Below are 17,832 nucleotides of genomic sequence, written 5' to 3'. Positions count from 1 at the left end.
ATGTGCCAGCAGGGCGAGAAATGTGTTGTTGTATTTCTCCCAGGGGTGTCATGGAAAAATGATTCAGTCCTTGGGGTTGAGACTGCAGTCCTTGCATACTGCACTTGTGAGCTTTCATAACAGAGTGTGAATCATCCCGGCCAGACCCTATAGCAAACAACTACATCAAAACCTAAGGAGGATTTACACAAGGAGAAGTGATTACTTCACCCAGTTCGGTTCATTCAGGACACTTTAATGTAGGCTGTAAACATACCATTGTCAGAGGTATCATTCACTAAATGGAAACACTGCCACTCATAATATCCGTTTTTATTGTTATTTGTCAGCCAGTTAAACATCTGTGATGGTTATAGCATTGCGTTTATGATCATGGCTGTTAGTCTACGTATCGGAATGGAGCACATATTGTAATGGTTTTTTCTTAATCTTTCCAAATAGAGGTTTGTGTTTTTTCCAAAATAAGTTCATTAAATCTAATGCAAAGAAAAGATGGTTAGAGGAATGATAATAAAAAAGTATTGTCAAAATATTGTACAGTAAAAATGTAATTCTTCTCAGGAGAGGACTTAACAGTCCAGTGTGAAAGCTGAGGAAACTGGCTTGGCCTTGCTCAGACACAGACTCCTGCCCAAAAGGCGTTTGTATTGCCAAAGGTCAGAATGTTCCAGATGGAGACCCTTGTGGGCAGTGGCATGATAGAAGCAGATTTGTGTAATGAAAAGGGCTCTAAATTGGATCAGGGTGACACACAACTGCCTCAGAACAGAGGAATGTCACAAGTGGAAATGCTCCTTTTGGAAGTAAGTGCCGTGTTTCTCCTGCAGTGTACTGACACATAGGGATGATTATGCAGATTCTCCTGGCTGCCACAGCCTGCACACAGTTTAACTGCCAGGCTGTCGGCTGCATAGGGAGCTTCAGATGAGGGCAAAGAAGTAAAGAACTCCCTCTAAAAAGAGACTTTTGTCTCAATGGGTTTTACTCAGACATAGGTAAAACAAGTAAAAGATACATTGGACCGTGCATTTGGTCAGATTGGCTTTGAGGGGCTTTTTTTGTTCTGTGGCTAATGCTACAGCCCTTTTGACAGCTCCAGCTCATAGTCTCGTTCACACCGCCATCAAAGATAGTAAAGGGGAAAGATGGCTCTCTCAACTATCAGCTCCTATTCTGCTTTAGCCTAGCCGTAAGAGAGGACGAGAGGCTTGGACGTGCCATGAGCATGTGTAGCTATGTAATTCTCCTGTTCCTCTCGGTGAAAAGCCAGAGAAGGCATTCAATTTCAAGACACCGTGCATGTGCGATGGTGAACAACTACAAAATGAAATGAATGACTTTTTAACTCTATTTCATACTTAACTATCAGGCACGTAGAACAGGGGACCCAGATGCGAGACCAAGACAGAGGATTCTTTATAATAAGAGTATTATAAAGTAGCAGGTCAGACAGGCAAAAGTCAAAAGCAAACAGACACAACAGGGATCAGGCAGCTCGTAATACATAGTCCAGGCAATAAGTCAGAATTCCAGCAAGCAGGTGTATCAGGGTCGAAAATAAGCAGGCTAAGTAGACAGAAACAAAATCCAGAAACAAAAGTCGAGGTGCAGAAATAGGTCGAAAAGCTACGGTTCAGAATCAGGAGGGATAAACAAAACGCAGGATTCGGGGCGAAACAGGTCGTAACGGGTATCAATCAGGAAATTCTGGAAGGTATGATGAAGACACATTACAATGTGGCGACGAGACATACAATCTGAGGGGTTTAAATCAGACTGGTAACAAGAGGGAAGGCAATCAGGTGTGGGAAACAACAGGAAGTGAAACAGGTGAAACGAATGAATGAAGTGACTGAAGGGTGGCTACGGTGTGCATAGAGGTAACAAAAACACGTAAATGCTAACGACATAGACAGAATGCAAAACATAAAAAATACGAAACCTAACACCTAACAATTTAAGCTATCCAACAACTCATGCCAACCCAATAAGGACTCAAAAAGTACCGATCAACAGCTCATCGTAAGGGACCCACCTTAAAAACATAAGGATAAGCAGATAAAAGCGCGGAGAAATTTGGCCTCTAGGTTGGACCTCTCTCTATTGTTACTCTGTCTCCATCAGCGGAGGAAATAGAGGAAACCAAGACAGGCCCCCTGGGGCTACACCGCCTCCATAGAGAAGAACATCACAACCACCCCATCCACAGCCTGCAGAGCTGAATCACACTCACCATCCACAGCCAGCAGAGCTGAATCACACTCACCATCCACAGCCAGCAGAGCTGAATCACACTCACGGTCCACAGCCAGCAGAGCTGAATCACACTCACCATCCACAGCCTGCAGAGCTGAATCACACTCACCGTCCACATCCAGCAGAGCTGAATCACACTCAGCATCCACATCCAGCACAGCTGAATCACACTCAGCATCCACAGCCTGCAGAGCTGTCTCTGCCTCGGGTTTCACCTGCCTCTGGCTGCTACACTTCTGCTATAGCTTCAACACATTCAGCCCATTGCGCCCACAGTAGGACCCACAAAGCTTCCTCCTTCAAATTCATCTGAGATTTAAACAGATGTTGGTGATGTAAATGCTTTTAATCGTGTTTCATCCAGACATTTCGCTTGTATTGTCTGCATTTTATGTTATTGTAGTCTGGTAACTTTAAAGAACCAATAAAAATGAATAAACATAATAATAATAATAATAATAAACATATGCTTATATTATTTAGCAAACAAAGATAAGGGAAATGTGCCATTGGTACTATCAGTACCAAGAGCCATTTGATGGCCTCACAGATATAAAATGTGAAGATGAGCCAAATTCTTGAAATCAATGGAGACAAATGTATTACTACCTAATGCAGGGACTATGCAGGTTTTCATTCCAACCTATCACTACACCAGCTGATTTCACTAACTAATAAACCTACAACCAGACAGGAAGGAACTAATTAGTGAAATCAGCTGGGTTAGTGATTGGTTGGAATGGAAACCTGCATACTCTTGGCCCTCCATGCACATTATTGGGCACCCCTGGATCTAGTGACACCCATCAGCCTCGAAAACTCAATTCCTCTAATAAAGGGGACTTTTCCAGGACTGGCAGAAGAAGAGAGGATGAAGAAATGATGCAGAGGCAGGCAGGTATACGAGCACGCATCCTTGCAGTTCTGTCCTACATTTCAGCGCAACCTGTCATCCTGGGGAATAACCCACCTCCCTTTCATACACACACACGAAACACACACACAAACACAGACAGACACACAAGCACACACACATATACACACGCAAACACACACAAACACACACACACACACGCACACAGACAGACACACAAGCACACATATATACACACTCAAACACACACACACACACACACACACACAAACAAACCTAAGCACACACACACACACACACAAACACACACAAGCGCACACACATGCACACACAAAGCCTTCTCTCTGGACAGTAGGCGAGAGGACTCAATAAGAGAATGCAGCACATCTCACTGCAGCACAGCAGTAAACAAAGGAGATGAAGAGAATGGGGTGGGATGAAAATGCTTAGCATTAGCCTCCTGCCATTCAGGGTGGCTTCTTGCCTTTTCAGGGCACGCTCTCCTGCCTTTCATGGACAACAATATTTTCAGCTCCAGCACAACGTGATTCTCGTACATTTTTTAATTTTTAATTTTTTAAACACCACACAAGGTAGAAGAACAAAATATGCAAATGAGTCTCAAGCAAGTTTCTGTCTTTAAGGAGAATAAAAAACTACTGCCAAGGCTGAAATGTATATTCATATTTATAAGGTTTACCAGAACATTTCCATGCATAAACATGAAAATTAAACATGGTAATAAACAAAATGATATCTACAAATGGTGTGAAGATATCTACAGTAGTGTGCAAAAATTTGGGCACCCCTGGTCAAAAAGACTTTTACAGTTTTTTACAATCGTTTTCACACTTGTCTCAATACCATGTCCACTTTTTCCAACTCTTCACACAGTGTGGTTTTGAAACACGCACCTGAGCACATCAGTTAACCTTTGGTGCAAAATGCACTTCCAACCACCAAAACACCCAAAAGTGACTCATGCTGCCATAACTATAGCATATGCTTTCTCCCATAAGGCTGCTTTGTCACTCAATGTTCAATGAACTACAAAACACAAACAACTTGTAGCATTGCTAAATACTTATATTATGTATTTTCCTTTCCTCTATTTTTGCATCCACAAATATTTCAAGCCAAGCAGCTAAAGAAAATTTTGATCTGTTGGTTTGCCTCTCACAATAGATATCACGACAGAGTGAGGTAAATTTACAGTAAACTGTAAATTAATGAATGTTTTACTGTATCGGAAACCCAGAATAACATTTTTTACTGTGTAATGTAAAATATGATAAAGAAACAAATCAAAAGTGACAGTATTCTTCAGGGGGTTTACTGTATTTTGCCATTTGTTCACAGTGAAATATACTGTAGTTCAGAAAAGAAAATATAATACAATCAATAACAAATGCATACCAAATAGCAATATTCTCACTATATACAGTAATTCACACATATTGTCTGCTGTTTGTCTACTGTTGGCCTGGCCCATCCATCCTGTCCTCTGCATTTGGCCATAGATTTTCATCAACATCACAGCGAATGTTATCCCTTGCCAGACACCGAGGAAAAAATCTCTTTGCGTGCCTTATCCAGCCCTGGATGTGTTCCACTGTTATGTCCATACATCTAGCAGCCATTGCATCGAGAAGTGACATCTGGTCATGTGGGTGGTGGTCATAAACCTTCCATCTCCATGCAGAAAATAATTATTCTATGGGGTTGAGAAAAGGCGAGTATGGTGGCAGGAATAACAACATCATCGTGGGATGGGCCGTAAACCACTCTGTGACCTGGCGGGAGTGGTGAAAGGCCACATTGTCCCATACAATCACATATACTGGTGCATTTTGCCTCTCTTGCTCTCTTTCTGCTGAAAGCCTTTCAAACAGTTCATCAAGAAAAGCAATAAGGTGTGCTGAATTGTATGGGCCAATGATGGCCTTATGCAGCTGCAGTCCATCAACAGATATTGCTGCACACATGGTGATACAGTTGCCCTTCTCCCGATTACATTCCTTCCACGGCGGCGTCTTTTTGCCGAGTTGAAACCGGCCTCATCCACGTAGATGAATGTGTGTTCGGTTTCACTGGCCTCAAGCTCTATGACTCTCTACAGTAAATTTGAGAATACACAAGGTACCATATGTCACAAATTGTATAGCTTACTGTGCAAAATCTCAAAGAAAATGCCTGTGTGCTGTGTTGTTCAAAATGACCTTAGATATCTTACCTGGACATATTGGTACCTGAGTTCCTTGACACGCTCAGAGTTCCTGTCAAAGGGGACAGTGTACAACTGTTTCATCCGGATTTGATGTTTCTGTAGCACTCTTGAAATAGAAATGTTTGTAAATAAGTTGTTGTCTACAATTATGTTGTTTCGTATTTCTCTTAGCCGGATGCTGTTGTTGGCAATGACCATCCCAACTATTGCATCCTCCTGTTGAGGCATAAACATTCTTCCCCTTCCCCCTGTGTGAGGTAACCGCTGGGTCCTGTAGTGAGTCAAAGACAAATGTGCACTGATACATCTGCTTTTTCTAGAGACTTCTCAAATCACAGTGCTACTGTAATATACACATCAACTGAATTCCTTCAGTCAGAATGCTGTAAATATTGTATAATACCTGCTGGTTTGCCTGAAAATCCTCACTATTGAAGCCACTGTGGATCTAGGCAAGTTCGGTTGAACCCTCAAACCTGCTTCCCTCAGGGATAGACCATGATTTATCACATGATCAACAACTGTGGCTCTGATTTCATCAGAGACAACTGTTCTAGCTCTTCCACGACGTCTTCTTCCTCTTCTTCTTCCTCTGCCTCTGCCTCGGCCTCTTCCTCTGCCTCTGCCTCTTCCTCTTCCTCTGCCTCTTCCTCTTCCTACATCTATAGGGTGACCTGTAGCATAGTGGTTAAGGTGCATGACTGGGACACGCAAGGTTGGTTGTTCAATCCCCGGTGTAGCCACTATAAGATCTGCACAGCCGTTGGCCCTTGAGTAAGGCCCTTAACCATGCCTTGCTCCAGGTATCTATGATAAGAGCATCTGCCAAATGCCATGTAATGTCATATTTTCCCTATTTACATGCACATTTCAATGCAAGTATGACCACTTTTGAATAGATGGTAACAAGGCTGCAAACCAAAAAAATAATAATAAATTGAATAAACTTTCTGCTAAATTCAGAATGATCTGTCTTACGTATTTCAAGCATATAGTTTCATTTGTCTGTCAAAATGCAACATATTTCCATCCACAGTGGTCTGAATTTTGTTGGGTTTTGAACTAAAAGTTAACTGTTTTTAACAGAGTATCTAAATGTCTGCAAAATTTGCTGTATTTGTACAGACTTTTGCTGGTAGTGAACACTGACTGAGAGAGGTATTCATTGGTGATTGAATGCCTTTAGTATGAAAGCAGTGCAAAAATATCCACAGTTTAGTTCACATGGTCTATTGATATGGTGAATGTGTTAAGTGTTTTGAAAAAGTGGACATGGTATTGACAAGTGTGAAAACGATTGTAAAAAACTGTAAAATCTAAGGGAACAGAAGCGAACCTGACCTCCAAATGGTACAAACTTAAACATGACATATTTCTTCAAATTATAAAGCAAGATTACTTTATATTGAATTTTTTTACAGTTTCAAAAAAGGGCCTGTGCAAAAGTTTGGTCAGTTAGTACTTTGTAACTCCTTAGGCAACTATAACAGCTTCTAAACACTTCCTGTAGCCAGCTAAAAGTCTTTCAATTCTCGCTTTTGGAATTTTTCCCCATTCTTCCTGGCAGAACACCTTTAGGTCTGCAATATCCTTTGGCTTCCTTGCATGTACGGCAAGTTTGAGATACCTCCACAGACTTTCAATAATATTCAAGTCTGGGGACTGTGGTGGCCACTCCAAAACCTTCATCCGTCTTTCCTGGAGGTACTTCATGGTTGATTTTGAGGTATTCTTTTGATCACTGCCTTACTGGAATACCCAAACTCTCTTCAACTTCAATGTCTGGACTGACCTTTGAACATTAGCCTCTAGAATGTCTTGATATTTGGTGGAATCCATTCTTCCTTCCACTCTGACAATATTTCCTGTGCCCCCAGCTGCCACACAGCCCCAAAGCATAATGGATCCACCTCAAGGGTGAAAAAAGGCTTCACCCTTTTTTCTCCAAACATACCTTTTGGTTGTGGCCAAAAAGTTTCATTTTGGTTTCGTCAGTCCAAAGCACATTGCTCCAACAGGCATCAGGCTTCTCAGTGTTTTCTTTTCGTTCTTTCTAGCAACTCTGCCATTTAGTTTTGTTGTTTAAAGTACGTTGTATTGTTGTCCTGTGAACAGCTAGACCTGTGTTTGCTTTTTTTGCAGCTCTGTTGCAGTGATGTGTAGGTTCTCCTGAACATTTCTCAGCAAATCTCGGGCCATCCAATCAAAATCGTGCTTGGTCTTCCAGACCATGCCTTGACTTCAACTGTTCCATTTATCTTTCATTTCCTAAATTTTTGCACAGGGCCCTTTTCCTTTTATAATAATTTATAAACAGTAAAAAATTAAAAAGATCAACTTTTTAACTGTACCATTTAAAGTTCAGGTTTGCTTTTGATCACAGACAGATTTAGACATTTAAACAGACATTTAAACCAGGGGTGTCCACATTTTTGCAGCCCATTGTATTTTTTTATACCATAAAGTATAATGCATATGATGAAAATTCTATATGAATAATTATTCTTGTGCAGCTTTACAAAGCATTCACTAAGAACATACTGTCGAACATTTTTCAGTCTTTTGCATGAAGCTAACGCACTGCTAACATGATGTGATATACAGTATGCAGTGTTTTGCATTAAGCTCAGTACAGTAGTGTGATATTACTACTTAGGGTTTCTTTTATCACCATGCAGCACTATACCAATAAATGCCAGCTGTCGTAGAAACACACAATTATGAATACTTTACAGAACAGTAGCACCATGCTCATAAAGAATTATGTGTGCTTCATAATGGGATTATGAAGTAACGCTAAATGAAATGCACGATCGTATTTTTTAAATTGCCTTACAGATCAACAGATAAAGCTTCACGATTAACTGACTGTGTTTTATGAGGACAGTCATCGGAATATCGAAACGTTTGTTTTGCTTTGCGCGGCGCCGTTCTGCACTTGGAACGCCGAGGTGGATTATTGAAAGCGGTGCGAAGAGGGGAGTCACACGAGTGGTAAAATGGCCATCTGTCAAATGGCTGCCTCCCTTCATGCATTCCTGAATCCAAGGCACTGGTAATTTCCTGCGACTCATCATTTCACACGGTACTGACAGCGCATTTCCTCCCGGCTTCCTGACCTACCGCGGTATCACAAGGCTGCTGCTGACTCCCCAAAGCAGAAGGTCGCCTTTATGGGGACCAACAGTGCCGGGGCTGCCAGGTGGCGAATCCTCTTTAAATGTGTATTAATATTGCCTGGGAGACAGGTTTTTCAAATTAATAATTTTGTATCCAGCTCCTCTGGTCAAGTGACACCTGTACACTGCCTGTGCCAGCTGTGCATGTAAGAGACAGCAAATGGCAGCACAGTTTCCAAGGACAGCTAGTACAGTCCCTGAAAGGAATTCACAGTGATAGGATGGGTCAAAGGATAGGGTAAAAAGGAAGAAAAAATTGGGATGAGGTGCAGAGCTTTCTGTCATATCGACCAAAGCAGACATGTATTAGTATAATTTATCATGTACAAATAAGTCTTACCCGATACAATGTCCTAACAGAATCCTATAAAAGTTACTTTGAATGCTACAGGATAATTTTTTAAGGGAGTGACACAAAATCTCCTATAGAAAAAGAGAGTTTCAGGTTGAAATCAACTGCCTTTCACTGTTTCTGCGGACCTGCTTGGCAGCAAGACAACAAGCAGTAATTGTTGAGAAAATGTTTCAGATCCACACAGCCGCACTTACGTCATACAATCAATAAAGCAATAGTCCACATTTGGATCATTTCCTGCTGAAATTGATACACGGAACAGTCTAAGGACACCATTGAGCATTATTCCTCAGGAGAAATCTGCAGCAGTAGATGCTCAATAAGAAAAGTGGCACATATCCTAAAGGGGCGTTGCCGAATTTGGATAGCCTCTAAACCTTGCTGCAGGCATAGGCTGGGCAGCCTGTCCATGAGTGGGATAGTTGGTTGGTGGTTCAAGCCCTGGTGTAGCCGTGATAAGATCCACACAGCTGTTGGGCCCTTGAGCAAGGCCCTTAACCCTGCATTTCTTCAGAGGGGATTGTTCCGTTTAGTCTAATCAACTGTAAGTTTCTTTGGACAAGAGTGTGAGCTGAATAACAAACAATTTATTATAAATGATTAAACCAGTCCAATGGGGACTGTCCGCCCATACCCTGCCCCTTGGTAGGCTATACCCCCTCGGTATGCTCAGGGGAACCTCAAAGCTGCCATGCCCCCACCGCCAGCTGCTCCTCACATTTTGGGAAGCCAAGATCAGAACACAGAGGCTCATTTCACACAAATGTGGACAATTCCTCCACTGAGGATGGAGAAATGCAGCTGCATTGATCTGTGATGTAAAATAAATCAAAGATAAATAAAGACAAATAGTAGCAACAGTAAATAAAATTATTATTATTATTATTATTATAATTACTATTATTATTTATCCTATAAACGTATCCTTAACGTGGTGGAGGGGTTTGTGTGTCCTGGTGATCCTGGGAGCTATGTTCTCGGGGGCACTAGCATTAGCCCCCAGTAGGGTCTCCCAAGGCAAATTGGTCCCGGGGGAGGGGCCAGACTAAGAGCGATTCAAAGACTCCATGACACAGCCTCACAAGTACCAAGATACCTCACCCAGAAAAGGGAAACCGGGGCCCCCTTCTGGAGCCAGACCCGGGAGGGGAGCTTGTCGGCAAGCGTCTGGTGGCCGGGCCTTATCCCATGGGGTCTGGCCGGGCACAGCCCAAATTGGTAACGTGGGGTCGCCGCCCTGTGGTCTCATCACCTGCAGGGGTCAGCATTCGGAGTCAGGTGCTTTGCCCAAAAGGCAGTAGGCAAAGGCGGGGATCCGGGCGTGCTGATCCTCGGTGTCGCAGACTGGTTCTGGGGACATGGAACATCACCTCTCTGGTGGGGAAGGAACCGGAGCTAGTGCGGGAGGTGGAGCGGTGCCAACTAGATATAGTTGGGCTCACCTCCACACACAGCACTGGTTCCGGAACCAAACTCTTGGAGAGAGGCTGGACTCTGTTCTTCTCTGGAGTTGCTCAGGGTGAGAGTTGGCAGGTGGGTGTGGGGATACTCATAAGCCACCGGCTGAGTGCCATTGCGCTGGAGTTCCACCCGGGGAACGCTGGGGAGAAAGCTCTGACTGTCGTTTGTGCTTATGCACCAAACGGCAGTTCAGAGTATCCGGCCGTATAGGAGTCACTGGGCAGCATCCAGGAAATCCAGCATCCTTCATCGGACCGTGACCTTCAGCACGCACTGGAGTGGTTTGCAGCCGAGTCTGAAGCGGCCGGGATTAGAGTCAGCACCTCCAAGTCAGAGGCCATGGGTCTCTGCTGGAAAACGGTGGATTGCTCCCTCCAGGTTGGGAACAAGTCATTGCCTCAAGTGAAGGAGTTCAAGTATCTAGGGGTCTTGTTCACGAGTGAGGGTAGAAGGGAGCGTGAGATCGACAGGCGGATCGGTGCAGCGGCAGCAGTAATGCGGGCGTTGCACCGGACCATCGTGGTGAAGAGGGAGCTGAGCCAGAAGGGGAAGCTCTCGATTTACCAGTCGATCTACATTCCAACCCTCACCTATGGTCACGAGCTTTGGCTAGTGACTGAAAGAACGAGATCGCGGATACAAGCGGCCGAAATGAGCTTCCTCCGTAGGGTGGCCGGGCATGTTTGGACATCCGGAGGCAGCTCGGAGTAGAGCCGCTCAAAAGGAGCAATGGATGAAAATGGATGGATGGATGGATGGGTTATTATTTATTTTCACATTTTCTATATTCATATTATTTATATGACTATTATTATTATTAATATTAATATTAATATTAATAATATACTACTTATAATAACAGTTCAGTATTTTCGTTCACTGTTTTGGAAAGCTGACAGTGACAAATGCAATAGAGCCTGCTGTCTTTTTGTTGTGTTCTATTAAGAAAATGTTTGCCGAACGGGTGACTTTATGAAATCTACATTTTTGGTCTTTTTAAAGTTTTTACTTTAACTAACCAACTATATTATGAGCAAGAAAGTTATTTGGCTATGTAACTAGCTGGACATAGAACTAAGATATGATAGTCTACCACAAACGATGCAACTGTAACTTACAGTTTGAGAGAAATAAAGGTTCAGCTAAACACGGATGATTGAACACGTAAAAAAGGAACATGTAGCTGCCCAAATTGCACTCCAGACAAGCGGTCACTGAAACTGTATACTATTGCTTATCTAGTTAGAAAACAATACCAGTTCGCTATCAGTAACAACAAGCAAATTAGCTATTTCTAGCTACTATATTCGTATTGCCTATATTTTATCGTAAGTATTTGTAAATTTGTCAAGCTAACTAATAAACTAGCTAATTTGCTTGTTGCTACCGACGGCAAACTGGTATTGTTTTAAAACTAGATATGTAGTCTTCACGTGGATAATAAGCAATAAAAGCCCCCACACCAATTGGCTGTGGCAGTTAGAACCAATTTTCAACCAATGAGCTTGAATTGTTGCACCGCTGTACAATGTTTGTGTGATGGCCCAACAAATGTACACTTTGAAACGCGAATTTTAGGACTATACACACAGGCAGTGGGTCAACATGTCAGTGAGCCTTTTTCAATAATAGGAAGGGATTTACAATGGTCTTGGAACAATTTTTTAACACAAAATTCTTACCTAGTGTACCTTTAATTGTACTGGCTAAAGATTAACATAATTTTGAAATGAAGTTCAGTTTTAAATGTGATGCAGGTTGGTTAGAAAACATTAGGATCAGTTATCCTTTTTGGAGAGCTTTTTGGATACTTTGGGCATGATTTATAAAAACATAGTCTCAAAAAAGGTTTAATAGAAAAATAAGCTTTTCTGGTCATGCATGTGTCTGGACAAAAGATATATGTGTTTGGAAAGATATGGGGACACTTGAGGACATCTAGGTGCAGTTCGGGAATTTGAATGCCTGTCAACATCTTTTGTTGACATCAACCCACACTCTGTGTTGGTCCTTGAGACATTCAGTGCTAAACTGAAAACATAAGACATTTTGTAATGTTTTTGTACTTTAGTGTATCCTTTGTGTACACTGTAAGTACAATGCTCTGAAATAAATTTAATCGTACCATGCCAAAATGAGATGTATTAAAGAAAACTGCAGAGGTCGACTCAATTCTCACATGGCCATCAATATTACCCTGAGCAAAAAACTGACAACATTCATTTATCTGAAGTAGGATTAATTGGGGCAGCCACAAAAGCACTCCTCCTGTGCATGTATGAAAATAACACATGTCTAGCCCGGCAAGAAGATCCCCGCAAAGATTATGTGAATGGTGTGGGAACAGTCTTCTGTCACCACATTGATAATGGCAAAACTGATTAGATTGGGATGTTGGGAAACTAGAGAAGATATGCATTTAATGGTTGTCTGACAAAGCTTACATATACTGTGTGATTGACAATTAGCATAAAACAATGTTTTTCATTATGTCACAATAATCCAAATACGTTCCCCAATACAATTCCCTTCATGACAAAACGTATTTTGGAAGTAGGCTACATAAGGAGCAGGGTTCTAGTTCCTTGCAGTTGCACTGAGACTCACAAGGATGTGACTATTTCAGCCTGAGCTGCGTAATCCGTGGCTCTCTGAGCACAGCGAACATGATTGGTCACAACTGTCGCCGTACAAATCAGAATTTTCACATTAACTCCAGACTGGAGCGCTGTGAAAGCCTGCCCTGCGAATGGTATCTTTGCAGTCACAGCAGGTTTTTACCATCAGCGATCCAGTACATCACAGCGCTACTGACCTTTGACCCACTTCCTCCGCTACCTAGCCACTTCCTGCAGAGGCAGCCATTCCATCAAAAAGCTATTAGTTCCCACTGATGGATGAAATATGATCAAGTTCCTCTGACAACCATCTGACTCAGCAAATTCCCAACCAGTTTTCTCTCCCTAAGCAGTCAGCTTTAAGTGCTTGGGCTTCCCTGCGAAAACATCCTCTGGTTTTACTCTCGTCTCCTTCATCAGAGTTTCCACATTTACACGCCGCTGACCTGATTCACTATGGCAATTCTCCTACCACTAAGAGTGACCAAAGCTATAACTGAGCGATGCTAAACACCTGCCCTAAAAATCACAGGTTTGTGTCCCGACCTGCTCAACCACTCCCCTGTACGTGATGGCATTGAGCCAATGACAGTCTAATTAACAAATGCTTAACATTTGGAAAAGCTGATAATTTCACATGTTTAGTTACAATATTGGGCAGCACGGATGATGCAGTGGGTAGCACTGCCGCCTCACAGCAAGGAGGTCCTGGGTTCTAATCCCCGTTGGCCGGGGCCTCTCTGTGTGGAGTTTGCATCTTCTCCCCATGTCTGCGTGGGTTACCTCCCACAGTCCAAAGACATGCAGGTTAGGCTGATTGGAGAGTCTAAATTGCCCGTTGGTTGGCATTTTATATAGCGCCTTTATCCAAAGTACAATTGATGCTTCTCATTCACCCATTCATCCATTTATCCATTCATCCATTCATATACCAACGGCGATAGGCTGCCATGCAAGGCACCGACCAGCTCGTCAGGAGCATTCGGGGGTTGGGTGTCTTGCTCAGGGACACTTCGACACAGCCTGGGCGGGGGATCGAACCCGCAACCCTCCGACTGCCAGACGACTGCTCTTACTGCCATGTCACCCCCAGTGTGTGACCATAAACATCAGATCCAGATATAAAGCACATTTGATCAAGTTAAATATACATATAAAATGGAGCAATGATGAATGGCTATGCAGATCGTTGCTGAAATAGCAAAATGTTTAAAAGGCATTTGTATAAAAACTTCATTAAAAATATCCAAACCCATATTTAACCAGTGCAGTGCAAGTGGGCTTGTAGTTGTGTGCACTCGAGTGAACGCCGAGTTTGCACGCACGCACACGCACACGCTCACTCAGTCTACACACGTTGAAATGGAGTGGGAATGGCGTGGGAATGGCGTGGGAATGGCGTGGGAATGGAATGGGAATGGCGTGGGAATGGCGTGGGAATGGCGTGGGAATGGAGTGGGAATGGAGTGGGAATGGCGTGGGAATGGAGTGGGAATGGCGGTGTGGTCAGAGCTTGATGCTGTGCATGTTGGTGATGACGCAGGTGTCAGAGTCGGGCGAGGTCAGGGAGCTCTTCCTCCAATAGCAGCGCTTCCTCTGGTAGCGCTCCCCCCAGTGGCGCTCCAGGTACGGCCCCCAGTCCTCCGCTGAGGAGCACGCCGTCTTCACGCGCTGCCATAGGTTTCCTTCGGCCCTCAGCACCTTCCAGATGGCGCAGACGGGGATCCACAGCAGGCAGAAGGCCGTCATGCACCAGCCCAGGGTCAGGCCCCAGGGGGGGTACACCACAGAGCCATAGGTGGGCATGGAGACCGTGAGGAGGGACCAGGCCAGGATAACAAGGAGGACGCAGGGCGAGATGAAGAACCAGCAGGACCTCCACCAGAGCCAGAACCAGGAGCTCCTCTCCCCGATCATCATCTCGATATCCTTGATGAAGCGGTTCCCTCCGTAGATATAGCACAGTCCAAACAGCTCCAGTATTGCGGCCACCAGAAGAACCCACCCGCCGCAGAAATGGTCCATCAGGGTGACCCAGTAAATCCCTGATCTAGTGACGCAGGGCAGCCCCAGCAGGAAGAGGGTGATGCAGGTGGCCACAGTCAGCAGGCTCCCTTTGGACTTGAAGACGGCGGGGAAAATGTCCTGAAGCGAAGTGGTGATGACCTCGATGCTGGCGAACTGAGAGTCCAGGCCGAGAGTCAGCAGCATGAAGAAGAACAGCACAGACCACAGCGGGGACACGGGCAGCTGGGACAGGGCTTCAGGGCAGGCGATAAACGCCAGGCCAAACCCAGCCTGCGCGACCTCTGACACCGGCTTCCCCGACACGTGGGCCATGTGACCGAGGATGGAGAAGATGGCGAACCCGGCGAAGACGCTGGTCCCGCACACGATGATGGAGTCCTTGTAGCAGTTGTTTTCAAACTTGTTGTAGGACGCCAGGGTTATGACCCCGCCCCAAGCAATGGAGAGCGAGTAGAATATCTGTGAGGCGGCATCCTTCCACACCTCTGCTTCCACGAGCTTGGTCAGGTTGGACTGGGTGCCGATGTAGTAGTCGATCCCCTCTCTGGAGCCCTCCAGAGTGACTCCCCGGATCAGCAGGATCAGGAGGACCACGTAGGGAAAGGTGGCTGTGAAGTACACCACTTTCCCAGAGGACTTGATGCCTTTGAGGAGAGACACGGCAATCAGCAGCCAGCCCAGGAGCAGGCAGAGGGCCGGGGACCAGACCACCTCCCCCGTCTCCTCCATGCTCGCAGGGCGCTTCAGCGCCACCAAGTCCCAGTACTGTTCACTGGGGCTCTGCACGGGGAGGGGCACCAGGCTGGGCTCAGGGCAGGTCTGGTTGTTGTCCGATAGCCAGGTTGTGTTCACCAGCATGGTCCCGTTTCCAGAGGTCACGTTGCACAGGCCTTTGGGAGAGACACCACAGCGCTCGTCTGACCAGGAGAAGCAGTCGCTCCACGGCAACGGAGACTGGAACGAGGCACACAAGTAGTAGATGCTGTAGGCCACGATGACGTTGTAGTAGATCGCCACCAGAGTGCTGACCAGCACCATCGTCACCCCTACACCCTGCCGGATAGGTATGAGGTATGAGTGTGTGAGTGAATGGTGTGTGTGCCCTGCGATGGACTGGCGACCTGTCCAGGGTGTATTCCTGCCTTTCACCCAATGTATGCTGGGATAGGCTCCAGCCCCCCCGCGACCCTGTTCAGGATAAGCGGGCTAAGATAATGGATGGATGGATGAATAGTTACAATATTTCAGCATGTCTAGTAACACAAAGACACGACCCTGACTAGATTTATATGGGGGAAAAACCTGGCTAAGACTAAATCGCAACATCTTGTAGTTTTGATAACTTCAGGTGTGTTTATTCCATCACATTCAATTAAATGATTTACTTGCGAAACAGAGACACTCGTCCCAGTGTGATGTACTGTACTATGCATACAGTATCTTACAGAACCATCTACACTCACGTGTTCTGAAATAGTTATGTACAATGCTGAAGGTTACCATAGGAGATCGATTTAAACCAGCAATGTCGCAATTAACGGTTCAGTTTTTTCACATTGCCATGCATCACTGCTGCCTTCCAGCAGTGCAATGCTATCTTTTAATTGAGAGATTTAAGCAGCCAGTTTTCCTTCAATCTAGTTTGAGTGGCCACAGCTGTACATTTAGTACAAATGAGCTTCCAGACGGTGCTGCAGAGAGCTGCTTGCTGAAAATACGCCAAACAATACTGTCCTATTCGCTTCCCTCATGTTCGTCCTGTCCCTCTGTTCTTAATGATATAGAAACATTGTCAAGATAATAAATACCTCACTTTGTTGTCCCAACATTAACTGGAAACAGCATCCATTTCAGTGGAAAAACCAAGCACACAATGTGAAACTGGCATTGTGTCAGTGTTTTTAATGTAAATGGAACTGATGAATCTGCTGGCGGCTAAAATTATGCACCCGATGCCTTTGCCAAAAACAGAGTTCAGCTGAGTTTAAGATGTGTGCCTGGGAACCAAGTGTCATCGGTCAATGTTAAGATGAAAAGATACTGTGAGCTCCATAATGTTCAGGACGGATACATATGTTTTCATATTACTTGTGTTTTCTTGGTTTGGTCCTGGTGACGTCTATGGGACAGCAGCTGTAATATGAATATAAGGGGAGAGGAGAGCTCACAAACACTATGAGGACGTTTTTTGGTGGGGGCGAGAATTTAAAAACAAAAATGCTCTGGAGGCAAAAATGGAAACAAACAAAGCTGGCCCTTCTCTCTTTGAAGCTGACAGGGTGCGTCATGTCTTTGATATGAACATCACTGAGTAATAAAGCTAAACATTTTGCTTCCATTTGCAGGAAAAAAAAGTTCTGTTGCCTTTCCAGTAAGTGGAGGGTGACAGGTATACTCTACTTTCACTATATAATTTTAGGTTACTGAAGATTGGTGCATTGTTAAATTATATATTTACTAATATAAATTTTAAATGGCAATGCATTTAGATCACTTTTAAATATGTTAATTTAAACAAGCATTACATTCTAAATTAAAAAAGCCTGAGCATAATAAGAAATCCAAAGGAATAATGCATTGACAATTCTACTTAAAGTTATTACATTCGACGAAGCTTTATACTATATTGAACCTTCTTTTCACGCCTACAGTTGTTTGCAGTGTCTAACACCACTGCTGTATCACCTCCATGCATGACTTCTGTCTCACAGTAGAAGAGGAACCTTGAGCCAAGTTTCCTCAGTTAAGATGAGAAGAAAGAGGATCTAACCACATAATGAGTTAAATACATACTCAGCTATCAAGCTCTCCTGGCCATCAAGGTGTCAACTCGT

At 44.1% G+C, this 17,832-nt stretch overlaps 2 protein-coding genes across 2 annotated transcripts in view; both read right to left on the bottom strand.

Moving 5' to 3' along the window:
- Positions 1 to 17,832, bottom strand: part of LOC133131000 (OTU domain-containing protein 7A-like) — a 70,747-nt gene that overhangs the window by 48,881 nt on the left and 4,034 nt on the right. The gene's annotated exons all lie outside the window — the stretch shown is intronic.
- Positions 14,437 to 16,075, bottom strand: LOC133131618 (sodium- and chloride-dependent neutral and basic amino acid transporter B(0+)-like; the record flags this gene model as incomplete). The annotated part of the gene is made up of 1 exon (XM_061246989.1): positions 14,437 to 16,075. A coding segment is annotated over one exon (1,599 nt), but the record flags the coding sequence as incomplete, so codon positions are not given.

This window comes from Conger conger, chromosome 6, assembly GCF_963514075.1.
Source record: "Conger conger chromosome 6, fConCon1.1, whole genome shotgun sequence".
Lineage (NCBI taxonomy): Eukaryota > Metazoa > Chordata > Actinopteri > Anguilliformes > Congridae > Conger > Conger conger.
Note: the sequence above shows the minus strand (reverse complement) of the source record. Positions and strands in the feature narration are given on the sequence as shown.